The sequence below is a fragment of the Dermacentor albipictus genome, chromosome 4 (genome assembly GCF_038994185.2).
Source record: "Dermacentor albipictus isolate Rhodes 1998 colony chromosome 4, USDA_Dalb.pri_finalv2, whole genome shotgun sequence".
NCBI classification, from domain to species: Eukaryota; Metazoa; Arthropoda; class Arachnida; order Ixodida; family Ixodidae; genus Dermacentor; species Dermacentor albipictus.
In genome coordinates this window covers 55,824,012-55,847,420 of record NC_091824.1, presented here as the reverse complement: position 1 = coordinate 55,847,420, position 23,409 = coordinate 55,824,012, and the positions used below count along the sequence as shown (strand labels likewise).

At 49.9% G+C, this 23,409-nt stretch overlaps 1 protein-coding gene across 3 annotated transcripts in view; it reads right to left on the bottom strand.

Moving 5' to 3' along the window:
• The window catches only part of LOC139059091 (homeobox protein abdominal-B-like), a 77,944-nt gene that overhangs the window by 50,857 nt on the left and 3,678 nt on the right, over window positions 1-23,409 (bottom strand). The window contains exons 1-2 of one of the 3 annotated variants that reach the window (XM_070536992.1): window positions 18,546-19,408; window positions 7,330-8,033 (exon numbers count right to left, since the gene is read on the bottom strand). In XM_070536992.1, coding sequence (XP_070393093.1) covers window positions 7,330-7,990 — 661 coding nt within the window. In that variant the 5' untranslated portion in view covers window positions 7,991-8,033; window positions 18,546-19,408. Of the gene's footprint in view, window positions 1-7,329; window positions 8,034-18,545; window positions 19,409-23,409 lie in introns of those variants that run through there. The other 2 variants (XM_070536994.1, XM_070536993.1) reach the window with 2 other exon arrangements.

Here is a 23,409-nt window from a genome sequence, read left to right as displayed (position 1 = left end):
TATAGGGCGCAGACGCGGCAGGCGGACCCTCGGCAAACACCATACGCTGAGAGCGGGCCCGCCCATGGAAAGAAGGGCCTTGCGACGACGAGGAGGAGGGAAAGATGGCAAGAAGCTACCGAGCGCTGGCCGCTCCAGGCGTTTATTAGGCAAGCCACAAAGCCCCGCCATATCGGCTATTTGCACACTCGTCGATGGCTCGGCCTTCGCGATCCATGTCCGGCGGCTCGCACTCAACGCCAGCGAGTGCCTCTCAAGTGGCGGCGCGGTCCAAGTGGAGGCAACGTCGAGCAGCGGGAAGGGCGCGGGGTTATTTTTTCCTTGCGACACGACGGCTGTAATGAGGTGGTGCGCATCCAATAAAGAAAAAGGTGCCCCCCCCCAAATGGCTTGAATATACATAGCCGACGGCGAATGGCATTTGCGTATGTACGTTCCGATGAACAGGCTCCAGGCCGTTGCAAAAATCGTGCATTAGATTCAACTGGATCTCAACAGAAAGCCGTCAGGCATGATCTGGTGGCCACGAGCGGCAGCCTGAAGGCCACCAACGGAACGGCGGCATCTTAATTTCCTTTTTTTTTTTTGCCTTCACTAAATAAAGTTTCTACCACCACCACCAACAGAAAGCACAATGAACACTATGGAAACTAATCGGAAGTTATTTAAAACATCGACAAGAAGTATTGCTGGAAGATGGGCATTCACAACTGGACGAGCTTTAACTGCTTGCAGAACGCAACAAAAAAATTGGCGATGCAACACACTTCATTCGTTTGTCAGCTGGCGCTTCATTGTCGCAAGGAATAGTTTTCTTCTCAACTTGCAAAGAAACCTTTCAGAGAAAGCGTAACGGATAATGTTTCCCGAACGACCGGCGGTATATATAGTGCGCGAGGTTTGGAGCCTCTTGTAACATATAGCATGTCTATACACGTGACACTGATATGGAGGACACGTGGTGATACGTTTCCCAACAACTGAAAGAGGCGCTCAAGTGGAATAATTGCCGGCCCTGACAACAGGCTAACCCCGCCTGTAGCAAACGCCTTTACGAATAAACTGACTATACACACAACCAATACAGCCTGCGAAGTGCCACGGAAGAACAATCTTAGCTCCCGTATAAAAGACTGACGACGTCGTCTTGCTCGGACATCTGACAAAACCAGTTCAAGGTTGCACGGTGTACGCATGCAGGTGTGTTGAGTGATCTGTATATTATAGACCGTATCTCTAAATGATCTGAAATTTACCGACTGCCGAGAAAACTCGAACCCGTGGAGCAAAGCTGTGAAACGTTCCAACAGCGCTAGAGATGCGACAAAAAAACATCTAGCGCTCAGGGCGTCTACGTAGCGGCGTTAACGTGTTTAGCAATGCTTTAACTAACTCGCCCGGCCTTCAGCGATAGTAATGAGCAAAGATGCTGCGCGTTCACTTCGACAGTTTTATCTTTTTGGATCTCGTTAACCACTGAATTCGTTCGCGACTCCGATTGGCACACACTGTTCCTATAGCCTGTAAACACTCCTACCCCGGTACATAAGCAAAAAAAAAAAAAGAAAAGATGACGTGACGTCGCTAATGGCGCAAGGAAAAATAAACTTAATAAAGGCCCGCCAATATTGCGCACAAGCGCATACCACGCATGCACACTTAGGAATCTCAGCTGAATGTCTCGGTTGCGAGGAAACTCTGACAGATTGAATGCTCCAGGACTTTCTGGCGGCAAGTGTAAACAACGGGCACAGAAGCTTGATGTGATATGCGATTTGCTATCAGAAAAAAAGTCGAGCCCTATGCTATCCACGCATGGGCTCGAAACAAGAATTACAGTTCTTGGGTATGTACCCTCCTATATATAGTGGTGTGTCAGTGCACTCTACTGGAACAGATCGGCCTAATCGAAGCCCACCGACCGCCAGACTGACATTTACTGCCTTGAATGAAGTGGCTCCAGGCACCCGATACGCTACCCCGCTCTCTCTATCTCTCGCACATACACACACAAGCAGGCACACGTGAACGGAAAAAAAAAAAAATAAAGTGAGCCTGCGGGCGGTTCTCAGTTTGAAGAAGCGAGGGCTTCGGGTAGTTTTCCATTTGCGTTAATTCACAACTGTGTAGAACCGAGACCTCTTATATATACAGGCGTGTATATGCTTCTAGTGTGCGCGTGTTTCGCAAGACGACTCAAACGCGCGCCTTGCCTCACACAGCCGGGGGGCCGCGCGAGAGCGAAGGGAGGCGCAGAATGCGATTATGCGATAGGATCGGCGGGCAGTCGCGCATGCGCGCACGGAAGCATTTCGCGGGAATGAAGTGACCGGGCGCGTAAAGATAACGGAAACGATCGGCGAGGTTTCCGTGTTGCGCGGCGAACCTCTTCCGACCCGGTCGATCCCGGAGCTGCGTGCAGCGCGTGCTATCTGCGTTATATACGTTGCACTTGGGAGAGTTGCGTCAGTATCGAGTGCAGGACGTCGAAGCAGTTGATAGATGCGAGTGTCTTACATACACGTCCTGCTTGGTGTTACAGATCCTCATCTTACACCCGTTCTTTCGTTCCCATGGTGCACACGCTATATTATGCAGCTGCGAAAAACAGAATATACAGATAAGTCGGAGAATTGCAGTTTGATTGCCTGCCTAAGCGGACGCATTTAGGTTGGGGTGGACTACAAAAAAAAAAGAAAAGGAAAGGAAAAGAAAAAAATTGGTGGCTCGTCCGTAATCGAAAGTAGATGTAAGCATGAAATGGGAACCGGCAAAGCAGACTGGTTGAAGATGATACCAGCCACAATGTTAAAATGGGTGTAGTGCATGTTCGCAACGGCACACCACACCGCACCATACTGTGCACTGACCCATATGGACGCTGCTCAGCCAGAAGAAGAAAACCGGCTGAAGGCGGCACGACAGGCAGCGAAAGACGCCAGGCAGGCAGAGCGCACTGCCCAGCTAGAAGAAGAAAAACGCCTGAAGGAGGGTTCACGCAGCGGGGCGCCACCTCTCGAGTCGATGCTAAACCCGCGCCACGGAACTTACGGACCGCTGGCATTCAAAAGAGCACAGGCAACTCTGAGCGCCAAAAGATAACAACGAAATGCATGGTGCCCTGCATCTGCCTTTTGAACATCGCCATTGGATATGACAAATAAAACTTCAGCGTACTAGAAGTTACAGCTCGAGTGAATCGCGGACGAACATTAGGAAGAACTAGGAAGCAATATTTTTTCGAACTTGTTTGGGCAGTAACTAGCGTATGTAATGCGATCCTGTAGAAAGGGTCGGGGGCCAGAGACCGCATTTTCTGAAGTTTTGACTGGTTGCCCCGTATGATCTCGTTTTGTTCTCGCGACTTGCCCGGGTGTTCTCGTTTGAGTGCCCGGATAACGGCTCTGGCTTTTGGCTCAAGGCCACTTGAAGGTCGTCGACGACGGGAGCAAAAAGCATTTCAGGTTAAAAGCGTTCGTGTACCTTCCTTAAGGTGCTTGCTAAAGAACCTCAGGGGTCAGAATTGATCCCGTGACCCTCACTGCAGCGTTTCTCATACAGCACCATGTGTTGCTGGACATTAAAGGGACGCTAAAGAGAAGAAAAAAATACTTGAGCTGCGTTAGTAAATTACCCTTCGACAATACCAATAACCCTCAAGCAGAGGCTTTGTAAGCCAGAAAATACGCACAAGCGAAAGGCAGCTGGCGACGCTGCCTTGAAGTTCCCGCCCCAGCTCATTGTGACGTCAGAGATTTTGACGGCGTCCACTCAGGCCTATAGGTAATTCCTTAACAGTAAGGATGCATTGCATTGCATTCCTTCAAAAAAAAAAAAAAGTTGTTGGCTCTTGCGACCCATGTGGTCACACTATTTACTACCTTGGTGTGACTGCAATTCGTAATAGTAAAGTTAAGTAACATTGCTGATTGAGTAAGCTAGTCGCTATTACTAATGGGTTTCAGCTACCAATTACAAACGCAGTTAGCATCTTCGAATGACAGTTTGCACAGCCTATAACGCTTGTATCGGACCAGCTCCGACGTATTCCATAGTGAGTCCGATGTGTGTGTTATACTTTGTCTCAGGAGGTGCTAAGTGCGTTTGGAATAGCTGAGACCCATTAGCAACAGCGACTAGCTTGTTCAATCAGTAATATTACTTAACTATGCCGTTACCAACTGCAGTTATATATCAAGGTTGTGAAGACTGTGACAACTGGGTAGTATGAGCAACAACGTTTTCTTTTTTTTTTTTCAGAGTGTTTTCTAAAAGAGCCAAAAGCAAAGCTTCGCAAGTTTCGAGAACCTTTACTGAACCACAACGACCCAAATACGAAGAAATATTTTAAAACATCTGACGTGACACAGACGTACTGGTAATCGGATTTCAGTATGAAATTATTTTAAAAAATGAAACCGGCGCGTTCTAATATCGAGTAATAATTAACCCATAACCACAAAATTAACGACCATACGAGTTGTCAAGGAATGTTCAGTCTAAACTAAATTAGTTCTTCGCTTTATAGTGTACCATTTCAATAACCTTTAAAAGTTTTCAGCCGGTTGCTTTACTTTACCATTTTCTTTCTCTCTCTCTCTCTCTCTTCAGCAAGAAGACTCGAAAGTCTTCGGGTTAACGTCGTTCGAGACCACAACTTGAGATCGTGTGTGATGCTGCATTCACCAACAGCCAAGTCGATCGATCCCATTTTTCCCCCCTATCTGCATTTGTTGTTTTTGCTGTTGCTGTCTTTTTCTTATCCATTTATGACTTAAAGCGGTTTATATTTCCAGTTCGTGGGATACCCATTCCTTTGGTAGCCTATATATTTCCCCAGGCTCGCATCACTTAATAAACAAGGAACAACGAATTATCTCGTGTCCTAGCCAACTGCATTTCCGAAGCCACTTACATACCACTGCCCTTCATTATTATTATTATTATTATTATTATTATTATTATTATTATTATTATTATTTGCTCCCAACAATGTGGTGGTACCTTGAAGAACTAATTCCCAAAGAACAAGGCCTCCCAAAGCTGAGTTGGGAGTTGCAAGGTGTATACGCCGTAGTCCGAAGCTCCGGAGCATAGCTCCGGCCACGAGAGATTTTTCAATCTGCCCCTAAATGAAAGCACATAAGCGTTTTTTAGCATCCCGCCCAGGTCGGACAGGGACAGGGATTAAATCGCACGACCCGGCGCTGAGCTGAAGAGCTTCTTATTTTCGTTTCGTTTTCATTCGGACAACCACCATAGCTGCCAAGGGAACCGGCCAAAAAGAAACAGAAAACTTGACGTAGCGCCGTTCCCGTAATATCCTTTCCCTTTTTACAACACAGCTACTAATGAACAGCAACGCGTCTAAGAAACAATTAACGACGGCAACACTTGCTCAGACGATGGTGGATTTCAAAGCTCGACGTTGACGTGTCTCTGTCTGGCAGACGGGTGGATACATACATGGAGGAATATCCCGTTATACGTTTTCGTTTCTTTTTTGAAAAGCTGTATCTTGTTATTATAGACAGTTCCAGTATTGAGCACGCTATAAAATACTGGCTCTATAATGCGCATGCGCATAAAGCTATATGATTAACTTCGCTGGTTACGTACGCTTTTTTTTTTTTACTTTTTCGCGTTACTGGCTCTGCGGGCGTGGCTATAGAGGGGACTATACCGTGACAACACAACGGCGCAAGGCCGTCCACTTCAGTCAGGATTGGGCGTTGTTACTTGCTCTTCGTCGCGACGGCAGAACATAACTGGTAAATGAGTTCTTGCTTTTTTATTATCTCGACTTAAGGACAAACTACCGGTGGCGTTTAGTCGTCCTTATTAAGGTCAGCCACCTATTTTTACGCTTCCCAGCCAACAGAAGAAACCGCCCTTGCAGCAAAAGTGCTTCGATTTCTCAACGCCAGATGGCGCCACAGCGTTCGCAAAGTTTCATCAGGGGCATGCGCATAGCTTGGCCGCAGCCGCTTCGCACGTCTCTATGCGTACACAGCCAAAACGCTATACACTAAAACTGCCTAACATATCAGGCGTATACGACCTCTGCTTCTTTTACTCTAATGTTCAATTAGAATCCCCACACTGCCGCAAAGCCTCCTAAGGATAACAAATTGCTTTAAGGCGTCAGATCGGTGTAGCAAAATGTACACCTCAAACACGACGATGTTCGTGTGCAGAGCTGGAAGGCCCGATCGCAAACGTTCGCACACACCTATGTCACGTACACCGTTCTCATCACAGCTCTCGGGGCAGATTAAGACGTCTTATAGTTTTTTTATTTATTTATTATTTTTTGTCTGTCTCATCTGCGTGCCAACGAAAGCAGGAGCCACACACGAATACAGTGATGAGAGAAGGGGGCACGCAAACGGTCTGGCCCGGTCATCTGCATGCGAGCCAACGCGCCGCTTTGCCGTGCAATCTTTCGACTGGCACATGCACGGCCGCGCGGTGTGCTGAAGAAACCGCGATCGTTGTGAAAACGACGTGCGGCGCATTAGCGGCAAGTGCTGACAGCGTTTTGCAAACCGCGGAGGAATGAGCCGCGCACGCATGCAGGCAGGCAGGCAGGCCGCGTTTCGCGTCGCATCGACGAACGGCACGGTTCCCGTCACGTATATATAGTTAGAAACGTTGCAGGCGATGCGAAAGCGCCTCGCGCGGGGACATGCCTGCATGCATACAGTTGCGACACGTTTAGTGTTTGTGGGGTCAGCCGATCCGACACAAGTATTCCAAAGTGTCTGACAGACTTGTGCAGCACGATATGTGTTCCCCAACTAAACTGCCGTTGTCCTTGGTACGCGATGGCGGCGTATACGTGACACCCGATTAATGTGTGCCGCAAGAAACCTGTACACAATGTCCAATGTCTGAATATTTTCGAAACGACGTCTGCCAGTCCACCAATAATACGCACAGAAACAGGTCCACGGTCGGTGGAGGCGGTAAATTACTTTACAGTGCACGCACTCAGAGAAGACGCTTTAAACACGATAAGTGCCCTGCAGTTGATCTAGCCGTCCACAGTGGACCGTGCTCCTCGCAAGAAAAGTTAGTAATGACCAGATCTGCGCCTGCACGGCCCTTGATCAGTAAAGCTTGCAGTCAGCTGTGGAAAACGCTGTCCGAGCGAACGTCAGAAAGAAGCCAATTTTCTTTTTTTTAATTAGCAGAGGCAAGATGGTGTTTACAGACAACGCATGCTTCCTCGTCTCCCCACAGGTGCCATAAAGAGGTCCCGCCTCCGCGTCCAGCCGCACGGCACCCACCAGCCATCGCAAGACCCGACGACACCACACCACTCACCGGTGCTGACGGGCACGTACGGCGGCGGGCCGTGCGCCTCGGCCGCGGCGGCCGCCCTGAGGCCGTAGCCGTCCGAGTAGGCCGCGGCGAAGGCATCGCTGCGGGTCGGCGGCGGCGGCGCCGGGTGCGGCGGTGGCGGCGGCGGAGGCGGCGGAGGAGGCGGCACCGTGCGGTGCTGCTGCTGCTGCTGCTCTTCGGCCGCTTGGAGGTACGCGGCTGCGGCCGCGCTGGGCTCGACGACGCGGGCCGCCTGCGGCGCCGGGTACGCGGCCGCCGCCGCCGGGTACGGGCACCAGGCCTGCGAGTACGCCTGGCACGCGTCGGCGGCGGCCGTCGGGCCCAGCTCGTAGCCCTTGGCGGCCGCGGGCCACAGGTTGAACGGCTTGCGGTCGGCGGCCGCGGGGTAGAAGTAGCTGGCCGAGTCGCGTATGCCCCCTTGCTGGTAGTGAGGGTGCGGCGCCTCGAACGCCGCCTCGGCGCCGGGCCAGGGCGACGCCCAGGGCGACTGGCGGATCACGCCGCCGGCGGCCATCGGGTCGGCGACGACGGCGCAGTCGGCCTGGCCGTACGCGAGCCGCTTGGCCGGGATGTGCAGCGGCTGGGGCGCCTCGAGGCTCGAGCGGCTCTCCTCGTAGAGGCTGCCGCCGGCGCCGCCGTTCATCGCTCGCCGCGCTTACGGCGCCGAACTGGGGCGCACGCCGCACCTGCACGGCGGGGAGAGAGCGACGAGGGTCAGTTCGGCGTTTCCATATACGTACACAGCGTATACTTGCGGGAGAGATGCACTTATACGCACCGTGTAGTTTGATCGACACCGGAGGACTACATGGTTCAAACACGAGATAGCTGCTCCATTTAATTAGCACAATAACCAAGGTGCTGTAGGAATATATACAGTCGAACACTGACCTATCGAATCTGAAGGGGATCACAAAAAAAGTTCTGTATATAGGTAATTCCATATATAAAATAAAAATTTTATTAAAAAATTTCAAGGGGAATTTACAGATGTTCGTTCTACACAATAATTCGTTATATACATCTGGGTTCGAAATATCCAGGTTCGACTGTATCGTGTAAGTCACGATTATAAGCATCAAACTCGGAGAGTGGTCTAGCGTTGAACTGTGATGAGAGAAAGAAGAAAGAAAAAAATTCTTAAGCTTGTTTAAAAGCAAAGGACGCCTTTCGCAAGTTTACTTGGCGGGAGAAGGCAAAGCTATGATTGGCGCGTCTTCGGCACTATAGGAGATGTGAAGCACCAGCCCCTCATAAAGGCTAGCCTGCAGGAATACAGACCAAGCATCATTTGCGTTGTATACGAAAGAACATGGAACATACGTGAACGCACTTACTTCGCGCCTTAAGTGCGCACGGAATGTAGAAAGTATAGTACAGACAACTTCCCGACGCCGACAACATTCCTCGCAACACAGCGCAGGCCGCTTGTAATTTACCTCCTTGCTGATGCTTTTAGCTTTAACAAGCCCCTTCATTACTCCTGGTGAAATGCATCGCTGGTGAGATCTCTCTCTCTCTCTCTCTCTATCTCTCTCTCTCTCTCTCTTTCTCTCTTATTTTATGTTGAGCAGATTCAAACTAGTCTGTAGTTAGGAAATAAGCCTGAAACTGTTTTCACTGCACTACACCATCTCGAAAAGGCGGTAATCAAGTGGTAAGACAAAGTCAGCTGGCGCTTTCTTCTGTCAACGCTTTTCACCAGCTATACGCGCGTAATTTGCTCGCGCATTCATGTCCAGCGATAACTGAAGCCGCAGGCAGCGTTAAATTGTACGCGGCCTCATTCGTCATAAGTTATGACTACCATAAAGAAAGAGAGGAGGGCAATAATAAATTCATGAGCAGGCGTGGCTTACATATTGCGATCATAAACAGGGGCAGTCACAACATAAACACTCGTCGGGGTGGGGGGGGGGGGGGGGTGGAAGTCGCATCTCCTGTCGACAACCTCTATATAACGGAGAGACGGCGCGACAAAATCGAGACAAGAGTATTTCACCGCGGCTCAACAAGGTCGTCATTTAATTGCCCTTTAATCGCTCGACTGATAAAAATGCTCGCCGCGCAAGCACGCAGAATGGGACGCGCCAAAAAAGCTCAGCGCACATACGTCACACGCATGCGACGTTATCAAGCCATATAATCGGGCACGACGCGTTTTATGTCTTGTAACAGACGCGCGTAAAAAAACGAATGCCGAATGGCACAGCGCACTTGGCGCGTTTTCTATAGGCCACATGAGAGAGAGAGAGAGAGAGAGAGAGAGAGAGAGAGAGAGAGAGAGAGAGAGGCGACGACAAGCAAAGTAACGACGGTCGTTCGGCCGCTCGGCCGTGTAGCACAATGTGTGTACTTGCGACCGTGATGGGTGCTTTAAAGATAGTTTCGCGGCAGTTCTTCGACCTGGAGATGTATACGCTGCGTCCAGGTGTCCACGCGCTCCCTCCGCAAGACTGCAGAGTGTAACCTCGGGCCGAATAACGCCTTCCACGCGCGAAGAACCGTTCGGGAAAGCGAGCAATCGACGAGCAACTCGCGTCGCCGGCAGTCATTACGCGCACATAGCGATCCCGAATTAGACCCTATATTCGGGACCGTATGTAGCAAGTATATAGCAAAATAAGCGACGTTATAGTTTAACGTTCCAAAGCTGGCAGCACAGTGGACTGTGAGGGTTGCCGTATGTGTAATGACGTCCCAGGGTTTATTATGAGGAGATGGGGTTCATTAACGTATAGACCTCGATTACGTCGACCGAGCCTTCTTGCAATCAGCGCACATCGAAGTGCGGCCGCCGCGGCAGGAATCTGGAGCCAAATTCACACAGCTTTTCGCTCGAGTTGTCATTGGCCGACGGCCTTTGCTAATATGTGTGCATTGGCTCGAATCTACTCGCAACAGTTCTATAACGTGAGGTGTGGTTTGTGGCAACGGGCCCTCATTCAGCGACATCGCGTCCAGCTGAAAAACACCACATAACCACTGACTGAGTTGATCGCCGCTGTCACTGCAGGTAGACGGATGCAAGCGTTCAATACTATAGTTTCCTCAATTAGCGCGTATAAACTAAGGCTACGATGTTGTGAATGAGTAGTGGAGGGCCGCAATTAAGGCAGCCAAACTATCGCTGATGTGGTTGAACAATAATTATACTTTCATTTCTTGCGAGACGATGCTGTCCGACCCAAAATCGGCGTAACCGAAAGGGACATTTCCGGTATATAAGGTCCTTGTTCTCGTTTACTGACCCCGAATAATCAGACACAATCGAGGTATCGATCACAAATCCCATCGCGATAGCGCGGTACAGCGGGGTATCTATACAGCAGAGAGAACATGTCATTACCCGCGACACATGTGTAGGGAGGCATTATGTTTTAACGTAGACAGCCACTGCTATAACGTCATGGCCAAGAATATCAGTTCACCCTAGATATATATGCGCGGTACAACCAACCGGTCGTATGAGTGGATAATCCTTCTGCGCTTGTTTTATTATTCTATCTCCCTTACAGCTCGACTGCTTTCCGTTGGTAACATTTAAAAAGCGTTCTGCTTCAAAACAAACACCACGAAGACGGCCCCCCGCTCTCACTCTTAACCAACATTATCATCACTTTAAGCTTTCAGTTAAAACTCCCAGACTTACGTGCATCAAAGTCCGTCGGCGATAGAGCGAGCATGGCCTGAATCTGGAGTAACAGAACTTAACGTCACCTATATAACAATGAATTTATGAAGCTTGCAGGCCGTCTATAGGCTCCTGGTATAGGACGCTTTGCATTCTAGTGCAGTATTTCTTATGGCTGCCTATGGTCTATGTACTATTTAGTGTATAGTATATGCTATATGTTGTTTAAGTTGTTGACAATTATATTTATATCGTGGTCTACGGATTTCCGAACAGGATGTGTGCCACAAAGTCGATATACATCATAATCCAGAAAACGTTTTGGGCACTGAGTTCACAGGTCGTCTAGTAAAGGATGCGAAGGCAGCCTTGCAGCGTATATCTGCGGTGCACGCAGAAGCCAAGTCCAAAGCCGGTAGTACTGATTTCATTGCGGGGAGTACTTACGAAGTACTTTGAATTATATATCGGTTGACGGCTCCTGTCGGCGATACCCGAGAGAGGATGCCGATCTTTCGCATGAACGCCGATAAGAAATGGCACATGATGAGTGCGTGCCAACGCGCGGTTGTGCTATACATAATAAGCTCCGAGTCTCGAATTCGAAGCCGCCGGCGACAAGAGACATCATCAGCAGCGCTGTGTCCGGAATACAGTTGCGTGCATGGAGAAAGAATGCACGCACGTACAGAGCGCTTGACTAATGAAGAAAATAAAAAAAACTAACCTTAAATGAACAAAGAGACAAAAAGAACGAAACAGGAGGAGAAGCACTGTCGCGCTGTTTCCCAATTATGCCTTCGTGATATGTATAGTACGAACGGCTTGCATTGTGGTGCCCTTCCTGCCATATACACGTCTGTATACAGCTTCACACACACACACACACACACACACACACACACACACACACACACACACACACACACACACACACACACACACACACACACACACACACACACACGTGTTGCCATACATCCTGTCAAGCTCGTAATGAGGAGGCAGAAACGAACAATTCGAGCAGACTCATCGTCTCTGCAATTTGGATCTGCCGTACGAAAAAAACGCGCTAAAAATAAAATCACACAAAGGAACGGCGTGTTTAGCAGTGGCTTGAGCTGGCACTGTTATTGACATGCGCGTGGTATACACACATGACACACGCGAATCGCTTCCTATATTGCGCACACGTGTGGGAACAGCTGGCTTACGACATAGGTGTGCACCCAACAATGCATGTGGTAGAAGACTCCCGCGCCTGAAGTGAGCGTTTGCAGACACCTCTAATGTACTAACGTCTTAAGATATATACTATGCAAGTGCATAGCGTGCATTTCAACACGCGTGCTCAATGTGTTTACCATAGACCTACTCATATACAGTATAATATACGGCACCCTACGGCTAACGAGTTTTCCTGCTAGCCGTGTCGGCAGATTAGTTGCACACTGCTCATAGTGTGCTCTTCAAATGCACTTTTGTGAAATACTTTGGACAATGAAGGGCGGATTAAGCGCGTGCTAGACTGTTATTTCCTACCGCAAAAACTTCGATATCACCGGCCCCGCCAACACCAACACCACATCTTTCCACTTTAACATATACGCTAAACGACAACGCATCATTAAAAAAAAATGTTTCGTGCGGAAAGCACCCGTGCGCAGTGACACGAGTGACATTACACCGAGAGTGGCCTTGAAGGAGAACACCTACAATGTTTGACAGAGGAGAGATCAAGCATAAATTCGAGTACTAGACGAAAGAATACAAACTTTTTTTTAGAATGACTCCCTCTGAGGCAGCGACCATAGAGTTCAGAGGACCAGGGCTACAACAACGCTCTTGCAGCTTAAGATATATGCTGTACAATGGTGCCATAGGTTTTGTGCCACAGACATGACGTGAGCACCCCTAACAAAGATAGCCCGGTACTCCTGTCGTTGCATTCGATATACACTGCAGCATGGCAAGCGAATGACGTCACGTTATCATGAAAGATCACAATATTTCTATTCGTACGAATTTGTGACGCTAATTGAAGAAAAGCATCCAATAACAGTGCTCTAAACGCGCCTCTACAGACCGCTTGTACATTATGCACGTTGCCTGCAACATAATTCTCTTTTTCAGATTAACTCGGAAGAGATTAAGTAAAATGTTCGTCCACGATACGAAATGAAATGCGAGCGACTGAAAGCGTTTTAATCATATTCTTACTGTGAGCATTTCGAGAAAATTGACACTAATTTTATACAGACTGTCGCGTTGTCATAAGAGAAGATCAACCCTGAAGCGCGTTTTGAACACCGCGAGATGACATGAAAATCCCGGACTTGAACATCAACACGGCCACCCACGTATCACACAGTGTTGCGTATTCACCAGCATGTTTATGGAAAGACGGGCGGCGCACAGTCGTATATGACCATGTGCACATGTATAGAGATCCCGCGTTTGGTCCCTAACCATTGCACTATCTCTAAAAATGTGTTTCTATCTTAACGTGCGAGTCGGTAATAAAACCGACTTGAAAAGCCATTATATGCTTCCGGGCTCTCTTCAGGTCGCGGGAGGATACAGACAAACTGACGAGCTGACATTTCGCGAAGTGTATGAATGACCCTGTACTTTATAAACGAACAAAAAAAGAAGGAACAGAAAAGAAATAAAAAGGAAAAGAAGGGAAAAAAGCGCTCAGAGGTATACGGCCAGCTCTATGAGTGTTAGTCGTTCCGTCACGGCTTTGAGCTCCCCTTCTTTATCAGTTTACGGGACAACGGACTGAACCCCTAGCTTCAGTAATGCTGCTGCGTCGCACGGACTTCCTTCGCCACAGTTTTAACCACAGTCACTTCTTTTCATCCACATTCCCCGGCTAGAGGAAGCTGGGTTCAGGCCAAGCCACATCTCTCTGCCTATCGTATAGATCTATTATCTCTTTTCATCTCGTTGCTTGACGCCCAAGAACGAAAGGCGATAAAGCGCGACAACAAAACGTGGATTACCGCGATTACAAGGCCCTCGTAGCGCGCATACGGGACGCAAACAAAAATAACCGCAGCATAATATAAGAGCCTATACACACACATACGCGCTTACCAAACGCCTCTTTACCGGGAAACACTGGTTCAATAAAGCACGTCGTTAGTGAAGAAATAAAGGAGATAAACGAACACACACACAGAGAGAAAAGAAAGGAAAAAAGAAAGAACCAGAGCAAGAAGTCCTTTCCACGACAACAAGGGCACACCACGGAAGGTCCGCGCAACTATCGCATTCGTTGTCGACTTGCGGCCGAACGAGCCGTAAACGAGCACGTGTCCCCCAAGCGGTTCTCAAGAGCCGTCGCACCTCGTGTTCGCTGCGAGCACACGCCGATAGCCATCGCCAAGACACGCGGGGAGAGCCCGACGGTCAGCTTCTAAGCGCGGGCCGACCCTTTCCTCGCTCGCCGAGCGCGCAAGCTGCACGGCGGCTCGCGGGGCACGGCACATGCGCCAACCGTGCGACGAACAACCGCCACGAGGGGCGCAGGCAAGCGGCCAGGGAAGGTATGCAGCCGGCGAAACAGACAAAAAGAAAGTAAGGAAGGCCCTATAGCTGCAAAACGGAGACAACGCGGCAAACAGAAATTGCAGGACGCGTGAAAGCGCTGTGTAGGAGAAGCGAGAGGACGTGGCAGAACGGGGAGACCGCTGCTGCGTGTATACGGCGCTCTGCATGCGTGGGCAGTCGCCTATATGTAAGCGGCCGATCCGAGAGACGCGTGAAGCGTTTAAACTCTTAAGTAAAATTCTGGGGTTTTGCGTGCCAAATCCAAGATACGATTAAGAGGCAGTGGCGAACTCCGGATTCGTTTTGACCACCCGAGGGTTCTTTAACGTGCACCCTAATTAATGCACGATACACGGGCTTCTTATAGCATTTTGCCCCCATCGAAATGCGGCTGCCCTGGCCAGGATTGGATCCCGCTATACCTCGGGCTTAGTGCCGATACGCCATAGCCACAACGCCAACAAGTTGGTTCCGAGAGATATACACAGGGGTTACCACGTAATATCGATAGGCGCTATAAGTTGGTCGCTGCCGTAGAGAGGAGTGTGTGCGCGTGCATGTGTGTTACACTGAGATCACTTGTGAATGTTATGCGGTGAAGGTCCTGTATCGTGGCACGGCTGAAGGCCCTACCGATGCGTACTGATAGTACAAGCAGGTTTAAGAGGACTCAAATTTAAAACGTCAATCTACACGGCTCCGCAAGCCATTGCCTGTCGTGGGAAAAGTCGACGCGCAGCCTCGTTAAAAGCGCCATATTTTGAAAAAAAAAAAAAAACAATGAGAATTGCGCGAAAGCAACAACACCACGGAAGCCCCTCTTCAATAAAAACTTAGTCTTCCATTCCGCCTATACCTTGTACTCCGTAATTGACATTATGAATGAACATTACTACACGATGCCTTGAGGACTGGATACGCCACGACTGCCTGCAAGCATTCGAGTAAAAGCCATTCTTTAGTCTGAAGCGCGTGCCCAAAGTAACGCCGCACGGGCAATCAAAATTAACCACTAAGCATATATAGATGTTAACACCGATCAAAGGCAGCTGCGAAAACGACGCGTTTATTGCCTATCAAATGACTGCCTCTTTGTGTATATATGGCCCACAAGGAATGCCTTAATGGTCCTCATAAACATCCCTTTCACGGGCTACGACTCGTTTGATGCGGTGATAACTACCCAGCCAGCCATTCGGGTCGCTGCTGCTTCAAATGACCCGGGCATTATACAAGCATGTCGGCCGTCACTGTAACCTTGCTCAATACGCTGCCCTCAAAGAATGCTCGTCCCGGTGAAAGACTGCAGCGTAAGCTGCACGCAAAGCGAATTCTAACGTTCGGCGAACGCAAGCAAGAAAGCGAAGCTAGTGATAACGTCTACTGAACCTGTTGGCGTTGAATAGTTGCTCCACAACATCTATTCGAGGAATCCAAATGCCTATGCGACAGAAACACTGTCGCTGACATTGCGGGCAGCCTACGCGAGATTTAAGCGAATAGCTCGCTATTGGATTAACGCAAGCGGACGAGCGAGAGTGAGCAACTTCCGTGGCTTTTTTTTTTTTCGGTCTCAGCAACGGTGCTAGACTTAAGCAGACGTCAACCTATCCGCAACTGTGCGCCTGCAGGTTCTATGTGTCGCAACAGTAAAGTTCCTAAACCATCGCGGAACTTCGGTAACCTTGCATGCTTAGAATATAGATTAAGGACCTCGAATGGCTAAAGGGGAGATAAAAGCGATACGCGCACAATACCGAACTGATTCGGAAGGCTTGTGAGCCTCTAATAACTGTTTCGCACTGGCTGACGTACGGCTTCGCTATCATTCATTAGCGCATTAATAGGCGTTCACGCATTACTGTTCGAACGCCACTGTATAAAGTCGGTCCCGAATGTTGCTGTTCTTGTTTTTGTCGCACGCGCTCGCCACAATCACTGCGAAAGAATGATGGAGATATGCATACGTACATCACGTGTTTTAGCAGTGCGGTGACCTTGTATGCGCGCAATCAGCACACACCAAATGTATTCCAACACGCCACCAGGATTACTCCAGCGAGACGATGTATGCACGGTGGTGTACTAATAAACGAGAGCAGCGGTTATAAGTAACCAACTCCCATCGTGTGGGTATAGAGAGATGAATGATCACCGGAAACTGCGCTTCCCCCTCCGAGCCCCGAAGCCGCGCCTGTGAGCAGCGTATACGCACGGGGATTTGAACTTGGCGAGGAAATTAATTTAACATCAGCACAACGCAGGGAAACCAGATGTGTGTATCTTCTGGTCTGTTTTTTGCGCGACGATGCCAATAAACTCCGCGCGGCTTTTTCGACGTTCGGTTCACGTTTCTTTTTTTACATGTAGGCTAACGGGCGCTCTTCTTTCTCGTAAACAGGGCCATTAAACCAGCTACCCTGCTCAAACATGACGCGGAGGTCATTGAAGTTGGCATCGGGGTCGAGGCAGTTTGTCCCGATCTCCGGTGTAGCTCAACACCCGTATATACATATATACACACACCGGATACAAGTGCAGCGCGACTTGAAAACCACCGCATTCTGTCAGGCGACTGTGCTTATATCATTCACTGACTGACTCGTACGCGCTATATATACGATGAACACATTAATCTCGGATCAATCATACGCTGTCGTGGGGAGGACTAAATTTGACAAAGGTAGCCAAAAGTCGAGTTCCTACACATACTGTGTAATGTACAGTTTATTTGTTAGTTTTTTTTAGCCAGGAAAGGGTGTAGGGTAATGTAGCGATATACCCACACGTTCAACGCGATTCAGTAGCCGAAGCTAACGTTCATCATAACGGAATATTATGCCCACTCGCAGAATAACCTCGCACACTTTGATTACAGATAACGTTATTTCAAAAGTGTTATCTCTCTTAAGAACATGAAGTAGTTTGTTTAAAGAATCACATCACTAAGGAAAGGTGTCAGTTTGTTGGGGGGTCAGCAAAATCCACGTTCCGAGTTATTACAAGCAGATCACCTTTTCTTGCACTCACAGCGTTATATAGTGCCACTGAAGGCCAAATGTAGCTGCTCCAATGATTTAATCCACTGATGTCGTTCCAAGGTCAAAGCAAACAGTGAAATGTGCTCCAACGTGAAGCCGTACAGCAAATGGACTATAGAATCGGAAAAAAAAATGTGCGAACCATCAAATTTCTAATAACAGCGCATGACTCGTCAGCTGACAATGACGTGGAGCAATTCACAACGCGTCTCCAAACGTCGCTAGACCACACGCGTCTTAACCACTGAGGGGTATAGATTCGTCCAATACTCTACTCTATGCTCTCAGCTTAGATGTCAGGAACAATAAAATAAATGAATGAAACAAACAAAGAAAGATGTGTACAAGACCAAGTCTGAAATGACGCGCCAATTAAAGGTGCCCATAGAGCATACCCGATCGCCGCCGTAGCTGATATCACGGGGAGGAAAAGAAAGAAAGAAAAACGCAAAGAGGAACTGACAAGACAGATCGGCGCCGCAGCAAGCATCAGCGCGCATCACGCCGCTGACACCGTGCCTTTTCTATACAAGCGCGCGGGCCGAACCGGTGTGCTGCCTCGTGGCGAGAGCGGCAGCAGCAAATAAAGCAGGAAGCATCCGTTTTATGGGAGCGTATAAATTACAGCAGCCAAGCCGTATAATGACGCCGACAGCGTGTATTTATCCGGCCATCTTTAAAACCGCGCCGACGGTTCCCGAAGGGCCGGGCGCAGAGCACCGACCGCTTCACGCGAGGAGAGAGCGCGCGCGCCGTCGCCGTGTGTCGTAAAGGCCCCTAAAACGCGCGGCTACCGCTCTCGTAAATATCGGCCGCCGGACAGGACCGGCTACGGGGAGGGCCCGACGTCCGAGCTCGGCACGGACTTCGGGTACAGGCCACGTTCGGACGCGCGGTCTCGCCTAACCCGCGGCGGCGCGTGCGGTTCTCGCGAAAGCGGACGGACAGTGAATAATGGTACTCACGATTGTGCGCGACGACGCTGCAGAGCTGGGACGGGTAGTGTCGGCTTTCTTGAAGTTTCTCGCGGCTGTGTCCAAACAAGTAGCGCAGAAGAAGACGAAGGAGGTTTCGGTCGATCTGGTTCTCAGGAATATTTTTTTTCGCTACGGCTCCAAGAGGAAGAGGAACTCGACAGGCGTCCGACGGGATGTCCACTCAAACGTTGCGGTCGTTCCCGTCCAGAAGAACTCCGAGTGCCGAAGAGGTGTGTGTGTGTAACAACTTGGCAGAGATATACACGGTCTTCCCACCACCACAGGAGACGAAGAAGAAAGGTCGTCGTTGCCGCAAAAAAACGAGGTTCGCTCACTCGCTGTTTCTCTCGGCAAAACAACACGCACACGCGCGGCACGCCGTGTCCTCGCGCTGTGCGCGCATCAGCCCATGGCTGGCAGGGGCGCGCACGACGATGCTGACGCTGCCCGAGTACACACCGACGACGCGGTCCGACGGCGTCGCGACGGGTACGCGCTGCTGCTGCGGGCGGTGCGACGTCGTTGCAGCTTCATGGCTCCGCTCACGCGCACACACGAGCGAGCCAGCACCGCGGTGACTCCCGCGCACGCACGTGCGCCTCGGGGCGGCTGACGGACTGCTGGGGCCGGCACGGCGCACGACTACGATCGCGGCAGGACGACGTGGCGGCGAACCGCGGCATCCCGGCGCGCTCCCCAATGATCACTGAGCGCGACTCCCTCTTTTCTGCTGCCGGGCTCCGCTTTCGTTTTCTAGGCGGCAGTCAGCCAGCCCCTCACCGCCTGCCTGCCTGCGCCTGCCCCGACGACGCTGCCGCCACCACCACCGCTGTGCCGCCTCGGGCGTGCCCTCTCTCTCTCTCGCTCGGGCTTCAGCTATTACCCTCCTCTTCCTCGCGAATGCGCCCCCCACCCTCCAGCAACCTCTACACTCGGCGCACACACAGCGCTGTTCGATCGGACGCGTCTTTCTTTTTCTCTCTCGCTCGCCCAATACAAAAGTGGTCTCCTCCTCTTCTGCGTCTTTGCCCTTCTCTCCCATCTCGCCGGCGCAGCCCGCGCAGGAGAACCGAGTCGCAGAGCGTGGCCAGCACAAAGCCCGTACCGCCATCTGGAGACGGAGCGACAAGCTGCTCGCGCGCGGTAGACCGTCGCGTCCGGAAGTTTGGTTGCGTTTGTCAGCGATAACCGTCACTGCGATGGTGCGTGGCACAGGAACTTGACCGCACGTCGGCTCGATGCGACACGTTTTACAGGTCGTCGTCTGCTCGGCTTCTCGGTCGTCGTTGAGGAAGAGGAAACCTCTGAATTCCCCTTTCTGTCTCAGTCCTAGAAAACGCCCGCGAGCGAGAGAGTCTCGTCATAAAAAAAAAACAAGAACCGGGAGGTCGTCGAAAGCGCTGCTTGCTGCATGTCAGAAGTTACCACGCACGTAAATGGCCCGCGCCATTCGCTATTTACTACTGGCGCGCAAACGACCCCCGAAGTAGTATTTGTACACGCTCCGCGCTCGAGCGCGTCTTCCCTCTCCCTCTCCATTCTGCTCTTTCTCTCTTCCAGCCCTGTAAAATATGGCCTGTAAAGTGTTGCGTTTACAGAGTAATGGCTGCGAACGATAAAAACACGCTCCATTCAAAGCTCTCACGAGCTTGGATTTGAGAGTGCGGCGTTCAATAAACGGCTCTTGAATGCGGGTCAACAACGCTCGTCATTAACCGCAACCGCTAGACACGCCGGTGAGGAGGCGCGACACGCATTGCGCGCGGCTTTCATGCCACAGAGGTACGCGGCCTTTGAAACGCTTAACCTGTTGATGAGCTATGAACAAATCGTTCCGTCCAAAGCTCAGCAAGGCGATTAGTGTTTGATATTACGGGGCGTGTTTACATTTCTAGGTGAGAGGGGGATTGTAAGCGGTAGTCACTTTGAATTATTTGTGTCGTTAACATGTAGTAGCGTACGACTAGCAACGTTTGTGTCCAACACTCATAACAACGATTGTGAACAATTGCTTCACGTCAACTACATAAAAGTCCGAGTGGTCATCGTATTCGCCCGTACGTTTTTTTCGCGTGGAAGCCGTGGTTTCTTCAACACGAGCCAGCTATGGGGGGGGGGGGGGGGGGGGATAACGTGTTCGTTCGTGTACATGCCAATCTTCTGCGGTCACAAAACAAGATCCCCGCCCTTTGTAAGACAATAGCAAGAAAATCGTTAGGAGTTAAGGGGGTGGCTTCAGAAAAACAAGGGGGCTTGTACACGCCCCTCCCCCCCTGGGGGCTTTGTGGGGCAATCACTGATTCAGGACACTTCCGCATTTCCTCTCAAGCCAAGAGAAAGCCAGCCGCTTAACTTCCAAGAATTAACGCCGTCTGCAGGATCTACACACTGCCTATATACTCAGCCGTGCTCGAGCTTCTGTGGTAACGTTGCACTGCGTTGCACTGCACTGCAGTCGTTTTTTGTATTCGTATTATCAATCACGTGATCTACGTTCGAGTTACTTCTTTAGGCTTCTTTATCTCTCCTCTTTCTTTTCTTTTGTCTTTCTCATACGCCCACCTAGCAAGCATGCGTGCAGTGCGGCAAATGCAGGCGACTCACGCACTTGAATCTGGAGAAGAAAAAAAAAAAAAACTAGCTGCGTTGTGCAATGCGCTCAACCAGCAAGTCCATAATCGCTGTCCACGTGCTATTTCCCTATGCGCGCACATTTCAAAAGGACAGAGGAGCGAGGAGACTTCAAGCAAGAAAATAAGCCCTCGAGCAGAACGCCGTGCCTCACTTAACCTGTCACACAGCGCAGCGCCAGTCATTGAAATGCTCCTCGCGCCCGCACACACGGCCGCAAGGATATGGCGAAGCCAACGGCGAACCAAGGCCTCGACTTGGCAACGCTCCTCATGGCGGAAATGGCGCGGTGATGACAGCTGGGAGGGGAAAATACGCGCTGCTAAAGGAGCCATTAACGAGGCGCCGCTATCATAATCCAGGAGCCGCCTAAGTGTTGCGTTACATAAAGCAAGCCGGTCGCGTATGGAGTGCCGCCGCGCTAAGTGTGAACGCCTCGGTGTGTTCGCGTTCCGCAGCGTCTCGAGCACATGCTGCGGATTCTGTCGCGTTCGTTGTACACCGCGCTGCGGGTTTCGTCCCACGTCGCGACGTGAGTCCAATGGAAAATGAGTTACCTTGACGAGCGCGCTTGTCCTATGGGCGGTATGTACTAAGCCAAAGGAAGGGTGTAGCTCGGGTGCGAGGCGCGCAAAACCTTCTATGTGGGTGTGAACGCGAGGCGTCACGCGCGAACTCGCTAGTTTGGCACTGGGGTCAAACGCGGCTGACGTTAAGCGCGTGGCACAGCCGTATATATATACACGAGTAAACCGGTGCGAAGGTTCACCTTTATCTTTATTTCACAATGGCGGTCCGGAGAGTTGTGCAATGGCGATTTCCTAAAACCTCGTTCACGAAAAAAAGTGCACTACTCCCACAAAATGCACTGCTTATAGATCTACAGATGCTCGGTGGTGCCAGCAGCCACGAATAGGAAGAGCTCACGATGTGAACTGCCGGCTAAGTTCGACGCGCTCGTATACTGTCATCAAAATATGAACGCATCGAAGCGTCTCAGCTCAGTGTTTTGACTCTCTCTCTATCTTAAATAGTGTGACAGATAGAGCTTCGGCTCGGCACATAGGGCTTTGAACAAGCAGGGAACCTGTTCAACAATGTGTTCACTTCGGTTTGGCGGAGCAGAGCTAAAACAACGAAAACTGAGGTCAAAAAAGCCTCAATTTCCATCGATGGCATACGCAATAGTCTTAGATTAGTGTTCTGTAACAGCGGCTTGTGTCATTAAAATACAGTGCAAAACGGCAGGCCGAGAAGTACGGGAGGACGAGGGAAAAAAGAAATACTCGCAACTGGCCCAGTACAGCACCGCGTCTAATCTACCTGTGTTTTTTTTCTTTTTTATTAGTTACTGCTATTATTTTAATGCAAGAGAATCCTCTCTATAAATACATTATACTATGCTGACAAAGATGCAAACTTCTTTATGTACAGCAACTACGCGGCGCATTCAAAATTTGCCACAAGGTTTGCAAGTTTAATAAAAAGTAATGATGCAATAAAGAGGACCAAGCAGCACAGGAACGCAATTCCAGCTGAATGTAGGTCCAGCTGAGGATCGAATGAAAAATAACATCCTGCTTCAGGCAAGGGTCACTTATTCTTGATGTGATTCGCAGTGAAAAAAAAAAGAAGAAACGTATATATATATATATATATATATATATATATATATATATATATATATATATATATATATATATATATATATATATATAGTAATAATATATGCAAAGAGCCGAAAGAATACAGCTGGGGCCTTTCTGTCAGACATCAACGTCCGACTTTTGTGCATCGAAACAAAAAAATCTTACGAACACAAATCACTCTTTCATCGCGCAACCTCCGCGCATGGTGTCCTGCAAGACAATGAGCTAATACTACGTCCGTCTCTCTGCAGCACTCCTCACAAGGCCGGAGGGGACGCGCTTCTTCGTCGAAACGAGACTACCCGCGGCGCTCGAGAAGGCGGCGCTGTCGCCATCTGGTGAACGGCGGAGAAACTACAGACCCGATGGGTGGCGCCTCTCCGTCGCTCTCTTCGCTGTCAAAAGGTTTTTCCGGCGTTTTACTGCTCGCCTCTGCTTGCTCCGTTTGTCGTATGCGTTATCTTAATCCGCCGTCGCAATGAATGACATCAGAACAGAGGGCAAACGCGCCTCTCCTGTTCGAGCGTATCATATTGTATGACATCCTCGGTCTGTAAGCTGTATCGCATTGC